At 34.6% G+C, this 20,820-nt stretch overlaps 1 protein-coding gene and 2 non-coding genes across 4 annotated transcripts; 1 reads left to right on the forward strand and 2 right to left on the reverse strand.

The window, feature by feature from the left end:
- Nucleotides 1-1,937: 1,937 nt before the first annotated feature.
- On the reverse strand, nt 1,938-16,941 carry LOC121411280 (centromere-associated protein E-like). Of its 2 annotated transcripts, XM_041603907.1 has the most exons (10): nt 16,791-16,941; nt 16,016-16,188; nt 10,565-10,682; nt 9,927-10,097; nt 8,768-8,986; nt 6,811-6,951; nt 4,816-4,898; nt 4,014-4,206; nt 2,941-3,032; nt 1,938-2,253 (listed from the first exon to the last, which is right to left on the reverse strand). In XM_041603907.1, the coding sequence occupies exons 1-10, from the start codon at nt 16,920-16,922 to the stop codon at nt 2,238-2,240; spliced, it is 1,338 nt and encodes a 445-aa protein (XP_041459841.1). In that variant the 5' UTR covers nt 16,923-16,941; the 3' UTR covers nt 1,938-2,237. The 2 variants fall into 2 exon arrangements, with proteins under 2 accessions (XP_041459841.1, XP_041459842.1); XM_041603908.1 differs by lacking the exon at nt 1,938-2,253 and having other exon boundaries at nt 2,937-3,032.
- Nucleotides 7,471-7,589, reverse strand: LOC121412301. Its single transcript, XR_005969597.1, has one exon. It is a non-coding gene; the product is annotated as a U5 spliceosomal RNA (small nuclear RNA).
- Nucleotides 7,990-8,108, forward strand: LOC121412305. The gene has a single exon (XR_005969601.1). It is a non-coding gene; the product is annotated as a U5 spliceosomal RNA (small nuclear RNA).
- Nucleotides 16,942-20,820: the final 3,879 nt, after the last annotated feature.

The following is a 20,820-nucleotide window of genomic DNA, read 5'->3' on the forward strand; positions in this document are numbered from 1 at the left end:
AAGGGTCAATACAACACAATAATTCAATATGTGAAGGTAAGAGATGATGAATATGAAAAGGGAAGTTTGAGAGGGTTGCATAAAAGGAGGTCAAAGTAGAGAGAAATAGAGGGAGAGGTATAAAGGCGCTGTCTTATCGTTCCATGTTTAGCCTTGCAGATGACTTTTTCTACCCGCAGGTCGCCCGCCTTGACAGTATCTCGCATGTAGTTGCCTGCAGAACACGCGCAAATCTGTTTTGCAAGGAGAAAAGTTTTGAACATGCTCAAAACTTTGTTGCGGGTGAATTGCGGGCAATCATGGAACGATGTGACAGAGCCTTTAGATACTATGTATATCACAGAAAAAGAAAGATTGGGTATAGAAGGTCATAGTAGTAAGAGAGAGAGGGATGGTGACATACTATGTATAGCACAGAAAAAGAAAGATTGGGTATAGAAGGTCATCGTAGTATAAAGAGAGAGGGATGGTGAGATACTATGTATATCAAAGAGAAAGTAGGAAAGGGGAGAAGGTCAAAGTAGGGAGAGAGATGGTGAGATACTATCTATATCACAGAAAAAGAAAGTTTGAGTGTAGAAGGTCATAGTAGTAAGAGAGAGGGATGGTGATAGAGAAAGTAGGAATTGGGAGAAGAAGGTCAAAGTAGGAGACAAAGAGAGAGATGTATATGAAAGGGAAAGAGGTATTGGGTCAAGAAGAGGGTGAAAGGTTTGTTGGGGATAGCACAATGTCCCTTAGTGTAGTATTATGCAAAATTGTGCAATAGTTAATTTCATCATGTATAGGATCTAATGGTTTACCAAACATGTATAATGGGTATTGTGCAATGCTATACTATATTGCACAACACTCCATTTCATCATGTTCAATCCATTGGTTGACCAATAATAATTGCTGGTTGTTGCATAATACTACACTATATTGCACAACACTCCATTTCATCATGTAGGGTCCATTAATGGTTGACCAATATTTGCTGGGTATTGCACAATACTACAATATATTGCGCAACACTCCATTTCATCATGTGGGGTCCAGTGGTTTGCTGGGTATTGTGCAATATTGCGCAATACTATACTATATTGTGCAACACTCCAGTTCATCATGTAGGGTCCATTAGTGGTTTGCTGGGTATTGTGCAATACTATACTATATTGCGCAACACTCCAGTTCATCATGAAGGGTCCAGTGGTTTGCTGAGTATTGTGCAATATTGCGCAATACTATACTATATTGCGCAACACTCCAGTTCATCATGTAGGGTCCATTAGTGGTTTGCTTGGTATTGTGCAATACTATATTGCGCAACACTCCAGTTCATCATGTAGGGACCATTAGTTCTTTGCCGGTTATTGCACAATACTATACCATATTGTGCAATATTGCGCAACACTTTCATTTCATCAGATAGGGTCCCTTAGTGGTTTGCTGGCCTATTGCGCAATACAATACTATATTGCGCAACACTCCAGTTCATCATGTAGGGTCCATTGGTGGTTTGCTGGGTATTGTGCAATATTGCGCAATTTTTTTTTTTTCATATTGTTTTATTCTGATTCCATGAACAAAAATATATAACATTTCAATTTAACATTTTCAAAACACATGATATTTTACATTTCATATTTGGACTTTTTTCACTAACTTAATACAAGCATAATTCATATATAACTTAAAGGAGAAACAATGAAATCAGTTATAAAAATGGCGCAATACTTTACCAAGTACCCTGCCCCACCCCACCAGAAACCCCCCCCCCACACACACACACACACCCACACCCTCCTCAATCAATTAACCATGTACCATCAAAGTCAACCACCACATCCCCTCCCGACCCCCTCCGAGTTACCCTCTTCCACTCTCTTTATAAATCTTACGATTATTTTCTTCCGTTCCATTCTTAATTTATTAAGTGTATTGATATACATTAACAGAAGGCAGTGCAATGAATATAGGGCTATTGTTTGGTCACGGTTAGAACTAAATGAGAAACACTCAAACGAACGAGGTTCCATTTTTTATGTTGTATTTAATGTTAATTCTGGTGAATACTTCGGCAATTAAGAATAGTAGGCTGCTCCTTCATCACTCTGGCATTATTCCTAAATATTAAATAATTAAGCTTCGTCCATAGAAAATATCATAGCCAAGCGTTTTTGAACCCTGTGTATGGTGATGTTCATGAAGAGATGAGGTACATGACTAGGGAGATCGATGCTTGAATGGTATTGTTATACATCCGAATATCTGTGTGAAACGAAAATATATAAAAAAATACATATAGGCCTAAAGCATGTAATCTCGACCCCCTTCCCCACCCCAGCACTTGAAGCTTTATCGATTAATGAAGATAAGTATTTTTGAATTTTTAACAATGCACAAGAAAAAAAATGACTCATATACATCAGCTCAAAGTCCCATGTGCCCCCCATGTGCAATTAATAGGCCTTTTATAGCAATATGAGATTTCACTGTTATAAAACCATTTCACAAAAAAAATGTTTTTATGACTTGAAATCAAAGCTTGCAACAAAATAATAATTGAGCTGACATTCTTAATGCTCATTAATCAATTAATTTACAGTTGCATAATCGTGAACTTCTTTATTCATTTGCTTTCAATTTCAACACAAAATATATATTTTCAATTGCTTGCAAAGTCGGTATTTTTGAAAAGTACGTCCCATTATCAATGAAAACAGGTTTTTTGATGAAGGGGGGGGGGTTAAAACGACTTAAATTTTATAGTGATGTTTTCTCGATTGAAGTACAAACAAAGGTGACAGAGACCTCACTTTTTTAATAACATTCTTTCTTCTTTATTTCTTACTTTCTTCCTCTCCCTCCCCCTCCCCCACCCTCCCAATTTTGAACGAGTGGATGGTCGCCTACCGCCCCCCCTTTAGCATCACCCCTGAACAAAGAAAGACCTACCCTTGAACGCATGATTTTCTTCGAGCTTTCATCCTCATCTGGCGCAATCTTTGGTCATTTAAACTCTCTTCCTCTGAACTAGCATTCTTTGGCTAGGTAAATAATTGATAGAGGAAACGACGATAAACTTAAACTACCATATTTATACGTCATTGAAGGGGAAGTGTACCATGACAAAAAAAATTGTTATAAAAATACCACTTAAAAAAAAAATAGCAAATATTGGTCAATATCCATCAAAGATTTAAAAAGTTCTTAAAATTTTGTTACAGTTTTTTATTTGCACAGTAAAAAATCATACAACGCTGTTTACTATATGAACCTTACAGTAATTGTTTAAAAAGTTTGAACAAGTGTTTAAATCTTAAGCAACGTAGTTTATTTTCAATGTATAATTTTCAATAAATTACACATGATTGTGTAGACGATTAAACAAATACTGTAAGGTTCATATAGTAAATAGCGTTGAATAAAATCTTAAACAGCGTTTTTACTGTGTGTGACGTCATTATATGAGCGGCTGCACCAGGGCTGCACCATACTAGTACTTTATTTAATAAAATCCATGAATTTCATTCTTTTTTTCAATGGATCATGGTGTCTAAAATGTTCTCATGAGCGGGTGTGAAATTATTTGTCTGTCGATATACTGAAGATATAATCAAACCATTTCACTATTCGAGAAAGTGACATGAATTATCTTTTTTTTTATTCAAGATACATGGGAAGCTGCTCTAATAAATGATATCACAAGTAAAACATTTGAATAACTATTTAAATCTTTAATGGATTTTCCTCAAACTATTACCAATACTTTTGATATTATTTCTGCTATATCTTTACAATAATTTTCTTGTCAGGCCGAACTTCCCCTTTAATGACATAATTAGTACTAAACCTTACTTTTGCATGCAAATTGATACTACAATACAGCAACATCTGCATGCAACAGAAAAAAACATCGTTTAATCTATATTCTAAATGAGAGATGAATGATTGATTTCACTGAGCTGAATGATAATCATCATTTCCAGTCAATGCCCGTATTATGATATTGTTTAAAGCAGACTTACTGGTTCAGATCGAGGCTGTATTTTCTTGCCGTGAAACTTCTTCATCAGCATCTGTTCTTGAACTAGTTTTACAGCATCACGCATGCGCTCTTTGATCGGGTCAACATGACTCGACTGAAGCTCTGACTCCGCCTCTTTGATTCGTCGCTTTCGTTCCTCCACGCATGCGTTGTCAGCAAGTTGACCATTTCGACTGGTTTGTGGTTCGGGGAGGGTTGGAAAAAAAATTGTTATCAATATTATAAAACATCATAGAAAAATAAAAAGATAAACTTTCAAAGCAAAATAAAGCATCAACAACTACATACTGCTGCTGCTGCTACTACTACTACTACTGCACTATTATACCACTACTAGAATTTTACTACCAGGGGCGCTTCAAGGATTTTGCAAGGGGGGGGCATTTATTACAGGAAAAATTTGTCAAGCAAAAAAAGAAAAAAAAAAGAGAAAGGTCCTCACTTAAACATGCATGACATATTCCTCTAAAAATGTTTTTGTGCCTCTCAAAGTGGGGGGCGGGCGGATGTCATGGGATGTAACCAGAACTGGATCCGCAAATGACTACTTCTACTACTTCTACTACTACTACTACTACTACTACTACTACTACTACTACTACTACAACTACTACTACCACCACGACTACTACTACTACAACTACTACTACTACAACTATACTACTACTACTACAACTACAACTACAACTACAACTACTACTACTACCACTACTAGTACTACTATACCACTACTACTATTCGTATTTCACACAACAGGGCTGCGTTGTGTAAAATATACTTACCAATGGAGAAGCTCCTCCAGAGCTTCCCCCTTCATGACCTCAGTCCTTGCCCGACATGTTTCCTCCTCTTCTGCTTCAGCTAACTATGACCAAACAAGAAAGAGATCAGAGAAGTCAGGGAGTACAGTAATGAAGGTAGTGCAGTAATGAATAAAGTAGTTCTAGGTATTGGTCTAAAATAATCTTATGTAGATGTGAAACGATTGAGACGTATAACTTAAAAAGTCAAACATTTTGGGAGGAAGTTGTATTATATTGTATTGTATTGCATCGTATCATATTGTATTGTATTTATTTTCCGTCAATTAAAAATAATAACAATGATATATTTCATAATTACAAAAAAATGATCAGTATAAAGACTGATTGTCCTATTCAACATTGATAATATATCAACGCTGTTTTACAGAGGGGTCCCTATAACATAGATATACATGTCAACATTATGATAAAGCAAAGGAAAAACTTTAAAAAAAAATCTCTAGTGCCTTCACCCGCTCTAATTCAATTAGTTTTTGTGAGATTATACAATATGATTAATAGAGAAATAGAGCTCAAAAACTGGAAAGGATGACGCATAGAAGGGGGTTGTCCCTTCACGCGAAGCGCGGGAACCTGTATGGCTTACCGGTTTTTGAAAAAAAAATAGGAAGGTGTGTAATTTCTTACACTCACATAAAGCGCTTCCTTTAATGAATAAGAAAACATTAGTGACATTCAAATTTCAGATTAAGGGCGCAAGACAAGAGATGGATGTGCAGGAATTTGGAATGAATTTTCATCGAACAGAAGTCTTTATAATACATGAGTTTTATGCCCACCCCAACAAATAGTTGATTCGAATAAAAAGAGAAAAATAAGGATAACACTGACAATTTCATCAAAATCGGATGTAAAATTAGAAAGTTATAACATTTTTAATTTCGCTTTATTTCACAAAAGTTATATTCACAATCAATGTCGGTATGCAAATTAGGAGACTGATGACATCACTCAGTCACTATTTCATTTGTATTTCATAACATGGAATATAAAATATTCAAATTTTCTCCCTGTTGTTGTGTGAAACAACGATTAATTCCTCCCTGAACACGTGGAATTCCATTATTTTAACATTTTGTGCTTCAGGCAAGGAGGTCCTAATCGTCAAATTCGTAAAAATTGAAATATTGTATAATTCAAACAATAAAAAACAAAAGAAATAGTGAGTGAGTGACATCATCAACTCTCTCATTTGCATGTCACTGAGTTGTTCATATCACTGTTTTGTGAAAAATAAGCGAAACCTTAAAATGTCATAACTTTCTTATTTCAGATGCGATTTAGATGACATTTTCAGCATAATGCTAGTTTGAGTTTTCTCTATTTATTCAAATCATCATTGTTCTGGGGTGGACTTGACCATTGAATGAGTAACCTGCCTGTCCAAAAATATTGCTGTCTAGAACAGTGAGCTGAAAATCGGTAAATGGCGGCAGATATATGGCAGAGTTTACATGTTACGACCAGAAGGGTGGTTATTCTACTCTTAAAAATCTCCAGATGTACTTGTATATTTGGTAACAAAGACACTAGTTAAAAGCTAAAGGCGGACAGGGGTGGGGAAACAGGCTAAAGAAATGTTGTGGGAAACAAAGGTAAATAAATATTTTATATTTTCCATCGAGAAGAGAGAAATCATAATTTATATATGAAATTAGGAGGAGAGCGAAAACGTCTCGTTTCGGTTTTTATCTAAGTAGGAAAACTCACAGAGCTAACGTTCTTCCATTTTCTCCTTTCACTCTTCTTTTTTCCTCTCCTCCCTTTTTTTATTCTCTTAGTGTGTTTTTTTTTTTGGGGGGGTGGGGTGACCGCCCCTTTGGCTATATACGCCTGTGGAAAAGAGCACCCACTTGCTCTCCTTTATACCCACCCCCCCCCCATCTCTCGCCCTCTCTCTCTCTACCTTCCTCTTTTTTCCTTGAATACCTCATACCTTCTGCATCAACTTACCTGTACAGTGGCAAAGGTTCTAATAAGTTCATCCTGCACCATGTCCTTCGAATCCATTGCTTTATCGTGTACGGGATCGCTCTCCTTCTCGTCTACAAATTTCTCAATTTCCTGAAGACGCCTTCGACGTTCATTTTCTTCCTGTCACAAAGATGAATAATTGCAAAAACTCCTATAGAACGATTTTCTTGTATTATTATGATACTATTCTTAATATTTATTATTTTCATTAATATTTTTACATAGCCCGGTAATCAGTTCGTTTGGGGTCAAGCACCGTTCCAGTTATAAACTGACCAAGAATCAGATCAGATGTGATATAGGAAAGCAGTGACGTACAGATGGGGGGCTTAGGGTGCTTACTCCCCCCCCCCCCCCTCTCTCTCTCTCAAAAAAAAAGACAAAAAGGGAACAAGAAAGAGAGATGGGGTTTTGCCCGATACGACATTTATGTGGCCCTTCCATTTTTGGGGGGCTCATTACGTAACTGAAGAAAAAGTGGTCAAATATGAACCTTTCTGGGTCATATCTAGCCCATTCCGTGCCATTTCTAAACAGAAATGTGATCTTAACAAGATAATGTTTTGCTGGTCAATTTAACCATGGAATGTGGAGTGTATAAATTAAAAAATATCCTTCTCTTTCATTGAATTAATTATAAGCCCCGTAAGGAGACAGGGCTGAAATAAATTGTTATATTCCGATCTTATTGGTCCTCTGCACGGAAATCTTTAGTAAAAGGCGAAAGATTTGTGCGTGATGCAATGAACCCACGGATACTGAACGATCACCGGGAAAGCAACATGTAAATCTAACATAAGTATTTAGTTGATGGTTGATAAAGGTAATTAAGATACGAATAAAAAAGCCATTGGTCTTATCTCGCCATAAAAGAAAATATATGTGACATATCAAAAGTACATATTTTTTTGTAGGACTATGTGTTTTCAAATAAGCCTATAGACAATTAATTTTCCCTATTTTGATTACCGGTAGTTTCATTTTGACTCGTAAAGGCCGCGGTTTGTTTTGTATTCACCGGTCTGGTGAAGGAACGTTTTTATTCTTATTCTAATTAGGAGAACATCGTCGAGTCTAGGTAAGGTTTGAACACTAGCCATAAACCTCGATCATCTTCGAATAATCTCTATACATCTTGCTTTCCCGACGCTCTTTCAGTTTCCGTGGGTTCACTGCATCACGCACAAATCTTTCGCCTTTTACTGAAGACTTCCGTGCAGAGGACCATTAAGATCGGAATTTAACCAATTTATTTTGCCTCGTCTTCGAATGAGGCAAAACAAAGACATTTGAAAACAAAAAATAGTGAACAAAATTAAACTCTATTTCTTTGTGATTATCTTTAATATTGTCAAATATTCATATTGTTTTAAAAATCATAAATTGTGATATGATTGAGAAATTCGTCATGATCCAAGTTGGCTGCTTCGCGCAGGTCGTAACTAGCTATAACTCGAGAATAAAAAAATGCTGAAAAAACATATTGAATTAGAAAGAAAAGCGGATTTTCTTACTAGTTTAATATATTTTCAGCGTAATTCTAAAGTCATATAAAGACACGGGACAATACAAAGTTTTGCTGTCGTGAAATGCCAAAAAATAAGTCAATGACGGGCGCTATGCGTATGGGTGAGTGCTGCAATTGCGTCGCACATTTATCTTTTAAATCTCATTTGAATTATAATCATTATGTTTTTAATGATTGATCCAATTAGTTAGAATCTGGTATGACCTTTCGTTGATCTCTCACGTCAAAACGACAAATCAGAAATAAATTGCTAAATTCCGATCTAATCCCTGAATACCTCTACAGGTAAAGTTTTATAGTAATGGGAGAAAAAAACGAGCGTTTCATGTGTTGGAGGTGGCGATGCAACTCCTCTAACAGTTCATGCTGTTAATTATTCTCGTTATATCCTTCTATAATTCTTCTTACCAAAGCATGAACTTTCATGAGATGTGTGGTGCGTTTGAACGAAAGAACAAAATCATCCTTGAGCTCACGATAAAGATCGTCCACTCCGTGTTCGACTTCGTCATGAACTTCTTCGAGGTCGTGGAAAGCTCCCATGAGTTCGGTCTCGACATTACGTCGTGCTTTGGCCACGTTCGACATCGTCTTGACTTCGGTCAGTAGGGTTTTGTCAGCTTCAGCCTTCAAAATATGAAATAGATTTAACCACTTATACCGTGATATTATGCTAAGAAGATACCATATTTTATATGGTGTTTCTGTAAGGTATTGCTAATCGAACTGGAATCATCGTAATATAACAGAAATATTTTCTTTATTTTCTTCATTATATTTTTATTCTTTCCTAAACATGTGTAATTGCCATTGATACACTGTTAGAAAATTTATCCTTAAACTAAAAGAAGTGCAGCAGAGTCTCGAGAACACCTGTAATCTTACCAGATTGCGTAATCTTACAGAAAATTGGTATTTGGTGTGTGTAATCTTACAAATTTCCTTAAATAAAACACTCTTTTCCCCTTTTTCTAACAGACCTGTTCTAAATTGCAGAAAAATTCCTGTTTCATGAATTTAAAGAATGATTCTGGTATTGCTTTCTGCAAAATCTTCTTTTATTTTTCTGTAAAATCAGGTTTTTTTAACAGTGTAGAATATAAGGATTCAATGAAAAGTTTCGTAATTGTCAAATCTGGAAAATAATTCATGAACAAAAATCCAAAGAAAGAGTGGATGTGACTCTCTCATTAGCATATCACCGTGCTGTGCATATTACTGCCTTGTGAAAATAGTGTTCAGTATTATATTCGTTTGATTCTTTTTTCCCTTTTTATTAATATTCACTTTTTCTTGGGGTGGACTTGTCCTTTAACAGCGTCCGTTTTACCGTCATCCGTACATCCGTTATTTGAAATAATATTGGTTCTGTTCGCAAAATCAGAATTGAATGTTTTATGCCGCAGTCACATTTCCCCTACGGCGGACGTACGGCGAGTCGAAAACAGCAATTTTATTCATTTTTATTCAAACCACCTGTGTACTTTGGACCAAAAAATGCTAGAACAGCTGTTTTCGACTCACCGTATACGACCGCCGTATAGGGGAAATGTGAACGCGCCATTACCTTATCAAAATCTGTGAGGTCTTCCATTCTTCGCATTCGCCATTCTCGCTCTGCATTTTCAGTCTCCTCCATAGACTTCAGATGATCAGTGTGAAGAAGTTGATCTAAAACAGTATCAAGTTTTTCTTCTACTTTCATGATAATCTCTTTTTCCTTTTTCTTCTCTGTTTTCTGAAATAAATTGTAAAACATTTACTTTTACTTTAAATACATGAAAGACTTAGTTCATGTGTAAACCAGTATTTGCATCAATGGTTTGAAACAATATGAAGAGATGTTTTTTTTAAAAGCGTTAAAATATTAGTTTTTTAGAAGACAACCCCTAGGACCCGTTGCATAAAACTTTTGCCATGAAAAAAAATGGCAAATAACAAAAAGTATGGCAAACAAAATTATATCATTGAAACTTACACGTGAAAAAACTCTGCCCCCCCCTCCCGCCGAAAGAGTTTTTCATTCATGCACTGGGTTTAATAAAAAACATATGAACATTCCGCCTAAATTGCACTTAAGCATTATTAAAAGTAGCTGACCGAAAGATTAAACCATTGTTTAATGTATAGGTTACATCCAATTTTATTTAAATAATAGTGATGTTTATCTTCATCTGTTATTGCTAAATATGAATGAATAATTACCTTGGATTTATGAACAATGGATTTTAGTTCTTTATTCACTGGACTCAAAACTGCGCTTGCGCGTCTCATGTCACGTGATTCTTTCTTGATACGCCTTTCTTGTTCAGTATCAACTGCCCTGGTAAGATCAGAGAGGAGGAATATAAGACAAAAGGAAAATGAATGATTGCATTTTTTTTTATTATACTTTCCACCCAGGAAAGTAGGCATATGCCCCCTAGCATGGCCCCTTTAATGACTTTGCCTCTTCAGGCACACAGATTGTAACCAAAAATTTCGGTACGAACCCCCCCCCCCCCCCCCGCCTCCATCAAGTTCATCAACATCATTAATCACTTTTATGTGAAATTGAATATGGGCTGAATTCATCCTCTCTCCCACATTTCACTATCTCAAACTTGATGCATGTCGGATATGGCATTATTTTCATACCAGTGATTCTATTTCTGCTGCGCATTTTTTATGACAAGCTTTGCTTCTTCGGGGTCCTAAGAAACCTTTCATAAGTGCATAATTTTTATCTTCCATCTCAACGTTGATTTTCTTTTGTACTCGTTTTTAAATAATTACTAACCTAGAACATAAACTTGTGACTCGTCTGACAACTCCACTTTCGGGGTTCGACAGTTTGCTACGGAAGTTTGACAAGACGCAACATAATAACTCCCTATCATAGCCGGCTAAATGAGTGTATCGACTTGATATAGGGAGGACGCCCTCTTCCGTATAGGTGACTGTACAACATTCGAATATAGAGGGGCGACGGGCACATCCCCTGCCCCCCCCCCCCCGAATCGTATCCTATTGCTCCAATTCAACCATTATTCAGAATTAAATTTCACCTTTTAAAATTCTAAATAGGGCCCCGTACCTTACCATAAAGTACCTTTATTTTTTTGTTTTAAATCATATTTATTTCTTCCTCATATCACATGTAAAAAAAATATATATATATATATATATAACATGACATTAAAACTTAATGGTTTCAAGTTAACACATTAACATTTTAACATGGTGAGAAAAGGAATATATATGAATTTCAAATGTAAACTTAAAATTAATCTGCTCAAATTTTTTTAACAACTTATAATCACGAAGGGATAAATACAGAACAGAATCCGGGTACAACAGCAAAAATCTAAATTACGGAAATAAACTTATAATCTGTATATAAAACTCAAAATTCTCCATACTCTTCAATCAAACTGATTAATGAGGAAGTTATATTAATAAAAAAACATACACACAACTTAAAACCAGACCCTTAGCTACACTTAACCCCCCTACCCCCATAAACTACAAATAAAGAATAATAATAATGGTAATAAAAAAAAAAAACCTAAGTGGTGGAAGACTGTGAGGCTGATTCGTCAAAGTGCTCCCATTTTCTTAAATGAAATGCCAAGGTTCCCCTTTCCGTTGCAAGCCGTTTCTCTTCTTTTCTATTTTCAATTAATTTATCTCTAATTTCCTTTACATTTGGAGGTAACCCCTTTTCCCTACCATGGAAGATCATGAATTTTATCAAAATCATAATGTGGTTTAATAATTGTTCTGTTTTTACATTAGTCCCATTTATTCCAATATGAATTTGTTTCCAAGATATTCTCCTAAGAAACGGTAAGTTTAATTTATCAGCACATTTCTCCCACAGTCTTTTAATTATATTACATTCAAAAAATACATGTTGGTATGTTTCTTCTGAAGTATTACAATATGAACACAACCCATTTATCCGAAGTTTGAATCTGTGTAGATGATGGTTCGTATAGACTATTCTATACAATAATTTAAACTGAAACTCTCTCAATTTGCAAACTAATGTGCACAACCTTGGTCGAACAAAAATCTTTTCCACTTCCTTAACTGTTATATTATAAACTTCCATTAAGTTATAAAAAGCAGAGCTAATTTCTACATTATTGCTAATTTGACTTCTATAAACCATTTTTGCATTTATTTCTTCAAATTTATAAACTTTCTTTGTAAATACTATTTCTAGGCTGAGGCCACAGTGGATAGACTTCCTTTCCGGCTGAACGTTTCTTTTCCATTCATGAGGAATTATTGAATATATTTTTCCAATTTTTGTAATTTCTTCTTTACTTAAACCCTTTAAAATAAAATAAGCATCCTTTTTCAATAACCCTTTTTCATCACAAATATGGTGAAGTCGATATATATTTTTCAAAAACAAATTTTCATCAAATAATGTTTTGCCATCCAGCTGAATATATTTATTGTTGTACAAAATTTCATTTCCCTTGTAATTCTCTTCTGCTTTAACATAATTTTTCATATCCGTCCATGTTTCTATTAAACTTCGATAGAAGGTAGGTAGCTTAATATTCACACTCTTGTCCCAATAGTTACAATAAAAAATCAAATTACCTCCCATTGGTCTCATCAAATATTTGAAGTATTTTTTCCAATTAATACCTTGTTTTCCTGTAACAAGCCTTTTTATCCACATTATTCTCTGTGCTTTCACAAACAGTCTGAAATTCATCATTTTGAGCCCCCCTTGCGAATAGTCTAAAGTTATTATGGTATTTTTTATTTTGTTTCTACCTTTCCATAAAAAATCAAAACTTATTTCTTCAATCTCACTATGTACCCACTCTGGAACTGGCATCAATGATGATAAATATATCAATTTGGAATAGCCATATACTTTCATTAATTGAATTTTTCCCATTAATGTTAAATCGCGTTGCTTCCACCAATTAAATATTTTTTTTAATTTTACTTAATATTTCTTTGTAGTTCATTTTTTCCTTGATATCTTCGTGTATCGAAAAATAAATTCCTAATATCTTAACGATATCGACTTGCTTCCCAAAAGGAAAGTTATGAGTGGAAAACTGTGGGCCTAAAAGTAATATAAACGTCTTGTCGTTGTTTATCTTTAATCCTGATATTTTATAGAATGCTTCAAAAATGCGTTCAGTCTCCTTAAATGAAGGTAAGTCTTTAATAAAAAGCGTTATATCATCTGCGTACAAAACTTGTTTTAATTCTGTATTTCCAAAACGGATCCCTTTTACCTGATGATTATTCCTAATCATGTGAGCTAAAATTTCAATAACAAAACAAACAGATATGGAGAAAGAGGATCTCCCTGCCTTACTCCTCTTCCAACCTTAAAGTAACCTGTCGATGCGCATCCATTTATAACACAACTTTCAGTATTAGTATAAAAAATATTTACCCATTTGCGAAACCTTGGTCCAAAATTAAATGATTTTAGTACCTTATGTAAAAATAAATGTGACACAGAATCAAACGCTTTTTCGAAGTCAATGGCTACCAAAAAAGCCCTTTCTCTATAGAAAGAAGTATGAAAGATCATATCATCTATTATTCGGATTGCTTCTCCAATATTTCTTTCCCCAACATAGCCCAGCTGATCAAAACCTACAATTTCCGGTAAAACTTCTTGTATTCTCTTTGAAAGTACCTTAGATAAAATTTTGTAATCTACGTTTAGTAACGAAATCGGTCTGTAGTTTTTAATAAATTCTGGATCTTTGCCGTCTTTGTGTATCAAGGTAATAACTGCTTGTCTTTGAGAGGCTGATAATTCTCCCAATCGCAGAGCCTCATTAAAAGATGCAAGTACTAAATCTCCAATTACTGACCAAAATTTCTGATAAAATTCTACACTTAAACCATCATTTCCTGGAGATTTGTTGAGTGTCATACCTTTCAATATCTCTACACATTCTCTTTCAACGATTGTTCCTTCACATAAATTTTGTGATGTATCATTTAATTTTGGTAGGTTACCAGGAAAGAAATTTAAAGTGTTGTCTTCTATAATATCTGTTTCCTTATATAGTTGCCTGTAGAATGATTTTATTCCTTCAATAATTTCCTTTTCGTTAGTAGTGATATTTCCATCTATAATTAATTTTTGTATTATACTGTTTTTCCTATTTGATTGTATTAACTGTTTAAAAAATGCTGTATTCTTTTCTCCACTTTCATACCATGAGGACCTTGAACGGACTTTCAAACCTTCATTAACATAATCGTAAAGTGAACTTAGTTGTTGCTTCTTAGTTCTTATATTTTCAAAAATGTCTTTCTGATGTCCACTATCAATCGACAATAGACTCTCTAAGTTCTTTATCTCTTCCTCCAGTTTTTCAATTTTTTCTTTTCTTTCCTTCGCTCTTTCTCTTGATATTTTAATAGTAAATTTCCTTATTTCCATTTTCATAAAATCCCACAATACTCTTTTATCTTTAATTTCCATTGACAATTTCTTCTTTAAAGACTTAATTTTTTTCTCTCATTTTCTGAACATAATCATTATCGTTTAAAAGACTATTATTGAATTTCAAATAAGATCTTTTGTTATTTTTTGACTGTGATCTTTTATGGAAAACTAGATTAACTGCAGCATGGTCTGGAGCTATAGAGGGAACGATATCACAGTTGGATGTTATCCGTTCCAAGTTCTCTGATATAATCCAATAATCTAAGCGACTCTGCATGAATGGATTTAGCTGTTTATACGTATATTGTTTTTTGTCTTTATTTTTATTTCTCCAGATATCAATTAATAAAAAAATGTCCATAAACTCTTGTAATTTTTTACTGAATTTTGAATCTTTTTTTGATACATGTCCAAAATAATCTAAATTGGTGTCTCTAATAACATTAAAAGTCACCACCAAGTACTACTGAACTTCCCTCTAAATTATTCCTTAATAATAATTGACCTAAATCACTTAAAAATTGTATTTGGTCATTTTCGTTATTTCCCGTGGGAAAATATACACTTCCAAATAGCAACTTCTGTCCTTGTATCTTGCATTTAATTAAAACATATCTACCATTTTCATCTACCCAGGTATTGCCAATTTCAATGTCTATCTTACTGTCTATTAACACAAGAACTCCTCTTCCATGGTGCGTACCATGACTAAAGATACATTTCCCACCCCACTCTGATTGCCATTTATCCTCAATATCTGGCGAACTATATGTTTCTTGTAAGCATGCTATGTCAACGGATTTCGTCTTACACCAACTAAAGATTTTTCCTCGTTTTGTTTTGTCTCGTATTCCTTTTACATTAAGTGTGAGGAAATGGCATGAAAATACATTTAATACATTATTCACCATCCTAAAATAAATCAACCTCACAGCCCTTCAACCGAGGGGGGAAAATAAAAGAAAAAAATAAATATATATAAAAATCAATAATAAAAAAAAAAAAAAACGAAAACTGTCTACTGCAGAAAGTGACTTCCTGAGTGACAGCTAACTGGACCTTGCAAGCAGAACCAACTAACTAACTGGTAACTTTGTCATGCAACGGTTACTTGCATAGAATCCTTGATTTCGAGTGGCTATTGATCAACATTACCATGGTAGTTAATGGCAAAGTTACCATAATGGTACTTTACTGCAACGGGGCCCAAAATTACTACTCACTGATTGACAGCTTGAATGGTTAGTTTCCTGGTGGTATGTTCCATTGCTAGGGGGTCGGATCCGACATCGACGTCCTGGTCACGAGATGGATCGACTCCACCGACCTCCCAGTGATTACCGTCATAGAAATGATGATCTTGATTCGTCTGAACAGAACGACGTCGGGTTGGTAACTATAATGGATGTTTCAATTGGAAAAAGGTTCGGACATCTCATAAAAGGGACTGTCACTCTTGAACGTTTTAGCCATCGTAACACTGCTGAGTACTTCGTCTAGCAAGTCATCGATTTCAAGAATTGCTTTTTGTTCACCACACAAAATATAATTATGAAGAAATAATTTTGGATTACAACAGCTTCCCGTAGACTATATAGGTACAGTGGTTAAAACGTTCAGATGTGACACCCCAGCCTACTTAAACTCACCGAAGACAAGGAAAGGTGTGCAGATTGGCATACAAAAATTTAAGCCTATTATAATACTCGGACAACTCAACATGATATTCGAATAAAAAAAGGAAGAAATCAAAATGATCATGGAGCAGTAACGACCGCCACTCCTGTATTCATTAGTGAATGGATTAATCTTTTAAAAAGGAGACCAAAACATGAAGAAAAATGAAGAAAATAATTTGAAAAATATTTAAAAAAAATCTGGGTCGTGCACTTTATTACCCTAATTGCATTACAGAGAGAAACAAATGATGTCAGTTTACTACCAAACTTTCATGACACAGCCCCGATTAAAGAACTACCATAATTATAGAACATATACCTCATACATTCCCTTTTTGCGAGGAAGCCGGTGTTTGAGGTGTCTCTTGAGGACTTTTTCCCGGACCTCATCGGCCTGGCTCATCATGAATACCTTTTCATTCTTCTCCTCATCGTACTGGAAGTCGCTCATGTTTGACCCTTTAGCCTTGAGGGCCTAAATTGGCAGGTTAGATGCATGAAAGTTGGAAAGGAATAAAGGAGTTCGAAGAAAAAAACAAGAGAACTCAACACAATGATAATAGGCCAACAATAAGCGGCATATGGTGAGGCACAATATTCTGAGAGTAAATACATTTGAATCAAGCATATACTGGGAAATTTCTTCTTTTTTTAATCGCAAGCAAGCAAAGATTTGAAATTTGTATAATAATTTTTATTTTTGTAAGAGCCTTTTAATCTTTTACTGCCTTTTTTTTGTTGTTATTTTTTTTTAGCTAGGTCGTGGAACTTTTGGGGGTATATTCATTTTTAGACATTAATTAGCTAAGAAATCCCGTAATGTTTGTGAGTTATCTATCGGGGATCGATTCCCTCTGTCAGAATATTTAAGCGTCACCATAGTTGAAAAGTGAAGAAGTGAATTTTGATCCAAAACATAGGGGTGGAAGGGCATTGTATACCCCTCTTTCTCCCGAAATGTTGATAATCTACCGACAAAAATTGTATCAGATTCTTCGATAAATTTATTTTATTCACAAACGCCCTCGTGACTAATTATGTTGTTTTATAAATAGTGTTTGCATATCATGACTTGTTCGCATAGCCGTTTGCATATGTTTTATCTGGGGATCAGGCAAGATGCGTAATCTTTTTTTTTTAAGAAACTCGAAAACGAGGGAGACAAAGGGCGTTTTTGCATTTTCCCAAAGTGAAATCGAAAAATTTCATGGATACCTCCGGTAAATGTTGTGAAAATTTTCAGTAAAAAAATCTAAATTTCCGGGGGGGACGTGGCAAATGCTTATATGCAGCTGATCAAGTCTATTACATTACTTCATTAAAAAAATAACCAAATTAATGGTCATTAAACAATTAGTTAGTGGCTTCGGATACTCTTGCCTTTATTTTCAGCGTTTTTAAGATATATTTTGACTAAAGTTCCCCTCTCCGTTTGCCACGATGCTAGATTCCGAATGCTGGTTCAAAGATCCATTATGATTATGGTTTGGGTTCGGGATTCAAGTTGCCGTGCATATTCTTCGGCGATCATCCGAACCGTCGTGGCACACATACGACGGTGCAGTAAACCGAGTATTGGAAGCCAATGGAATAATGAATTATGCTAAGGCTTTTTTAATCACGCCCTCTATCTCTGCTAAGTGCTCAGAGAAATGTGATGTTGGAATGAAAAAAAAAACATGCTAAAGTTTGTCGTTATGTGTGCATGTGTGCTCATAGTTCATGTTAACTTTTGTTTTGTTTTGGGGGTTTAGTAAAAATATATTCATGCTTTCGTAAGATCAACATCAAAATAAAGCACTCTAACTGATGTTACTTTCATTTCATTTCATTTCATTTCGTTTATTTCCACAATAACAGCAAAGATAATTATTTTACAACAGAAATGTGAGTATAGAATAAATTAACAATTAGAAATATTGAAATAGTTCACAAAGGTCCAGTACACAGATATAATGTATAATTGAATTTTAGAAAGTTCAGTTTTAACTTAAATGCTAGCTGTATATTGTGGGGGAAACCTTGGAAAGCGGAGCTTGTAATTCAGGTTCCCAAAATAATATTACAGTATCATTAATTAATGAAAATGGTATAAAAAGATACAAACTAGACGGGACGATACAAGACTACACTAAACGGGACAAGTACATCAGAACAACTCAAGCACAAACATGGGACAATGAACAGCCTCCTGCAGGAAAATCATAGTGTAACATTATAGTTATTTATCAGTGTCTTAAGCTTATGTTTGAACGAAAATAAGCTTGGTGTCAGTTTTAAAGATTCATCTAGAGAATTCCAAAAATGGGGACCAGTATAAACAATAGTCTTCTGTTTGTAAAAAGTTCTGAGCTTCGGAAGATGGAAAGATGACGATAATCTGGTGGGGTAGCTGTGCAAAATCTCGTTTCTTAAAAACAGTAAACTTAAGGAAGTTGGCAGCTCTCCTTGGTTTAACTGAAACATAAAGCAGCCCAGGCGAAGAGAGTACAAATCCTGTATTTTTAAAACTTTATTGGAGAAGAACAATTGATCTGAGTGAGCTAATCTGTGTTTATGACAAATGATTCTCATTATTCTTTTCTGTGTAAGTAGTAGTCTATCCAACTGATTTCTAGAGGAACTGCCCCAAGCTAATATCCCATAATTTAAGTAAGAAAGAATAAGGGTATTATACAAATTTGATAAAACGTTTGGAGGCAAAAAAGTTTTTAGTTTGTTTATGACGCCAACATTTCTAGATAAAAGTTTTGATAAATACGTAATGTGCGGCTTCCATGAAAATTTGTTATCTATATATAGACCAAGAAATTTCGTTGAATCGACAATATCGATTAAAATATTATTAAGAAAGACGTTCCTGGGTGGAGCTGTGATTGAATTACTAAAAAGCATGCACTGGGTCTTTGCAACATTTAAAGAAAGTTTGTTACAACAGATCCATTCATGAATACATCTGAGTTCAGTATTTACTATGTTTACAAGAGTATCAGGATTTTTATGTGAAAAGAAAACACTGGTGTCATCTGCATATAATATGAAAGACAAGGCCTTTGATGAATCCTGAAAATCGTTGATATATAGAATGAATAATAATGGCCCCAAAAGCGAACCCTGGGGTACTCCGCAAATCATGTCATTATAATCGGAATTAGAATTGTTTATGGAGACAAACTGTTTTCTTCCAGTAAGATAACTTCTGTACCACTCCAAGGCCTTCCCCCTAATTCCATAATGTGATAGTTTAGACAATAAGATTTCATGGTCAATGGTGTCAAAGGCCTTGGAGAGGTCCAGAAAGATACCAAGAGTGTGAAGGTGGTCGTCAACAGCAGTCGCTATATGATTAATGAAATATAAGATTGCATGTGTTGTTGAATGCTTTTGCCTAAAGCCAAATTGTGATTCTGATAAAAGACCAAAACTCCTCACAAATTTTATTGTACGATTGTATATAATTTTTTCTAAGACTTTGGAAATAGAAGATAAGAGAGATATAGGTCTATAATTACTTATATCGGACGGATCTCCCTTTTTGTAGATAGGAACTACCTTCGCAATTTTCATTCGGTCGGGAACTATACCATTAACAAGAGATAAATTCATGACGTGTTCTAAAGGAATAACAATTTCGTTAATGATATCTTTTAACAAGTCATTACTTATTTCATCATAGCCTGGACTTTTTTTACTTTTAAGTTCTTTTACTATCTTTATGATTTCATTAGCATCGGTTGGAATAAAAAATAGTGAATGTGGGTTTTGGTTCTTTAGAAAGCATTCAAAGGTTTTATCTCTGTTTGGTATTTCGTTGGCAAGATTTGGACCAATGCCTGAGAAATAATTATTAAAGTTCATAGCTATATCAAAATTATCATCAATAACTGAATTGTTGATCTTCACATGTTTTATAGTATTGCGATCTTTTTTCTTATTTAAGACATCATTGATTACTTTCCATGTATCTTTTATATTATTTGAACTCGCTGCAAATTTAGAACAATAAAATTTCTTTTTTTCAGATCTCAAAAGAGTTGTCAAGGTGTTTTTATATTTGACGTATTTTTCACGAGCAGCATCTGACGGGTTTGCACGATACTTGTAATAAAGGTTATTTTTTCTATTGATAGATCTTAAAAGTGATTTACTAACCCAGGGGTTTCGTGGTGTCCGTTTTTTGTTTGGTTTATATTTTACAAGAGGGATACATTCATTAAAAGAATCGAAAAGGATAGTCATGAAATTATCATATGATTCGTTAACATCGTTTGTAACTAATACTTCGTTCCATTTGAGTGAACTTAGCTTATCCTTGAGTTTGGCAATCTTTTCAGGGGTAATTTTCCTAA

This window comes from Lytechinus variegatus, chromosome 3, assembly GCF_018143015.1.
Source record: "Lytechinus variegatus isolate NC3 chromosome 3, Lvar_3.0, whole genome shotgun sequence".
Classification (NCBI taxonomy): Eukaryota; Metazoa; Echinodermata; class Echinoidea; order Temnopleuroida; family Toxopneustidae; genus Lytechinus; species Lytechinus variegatus.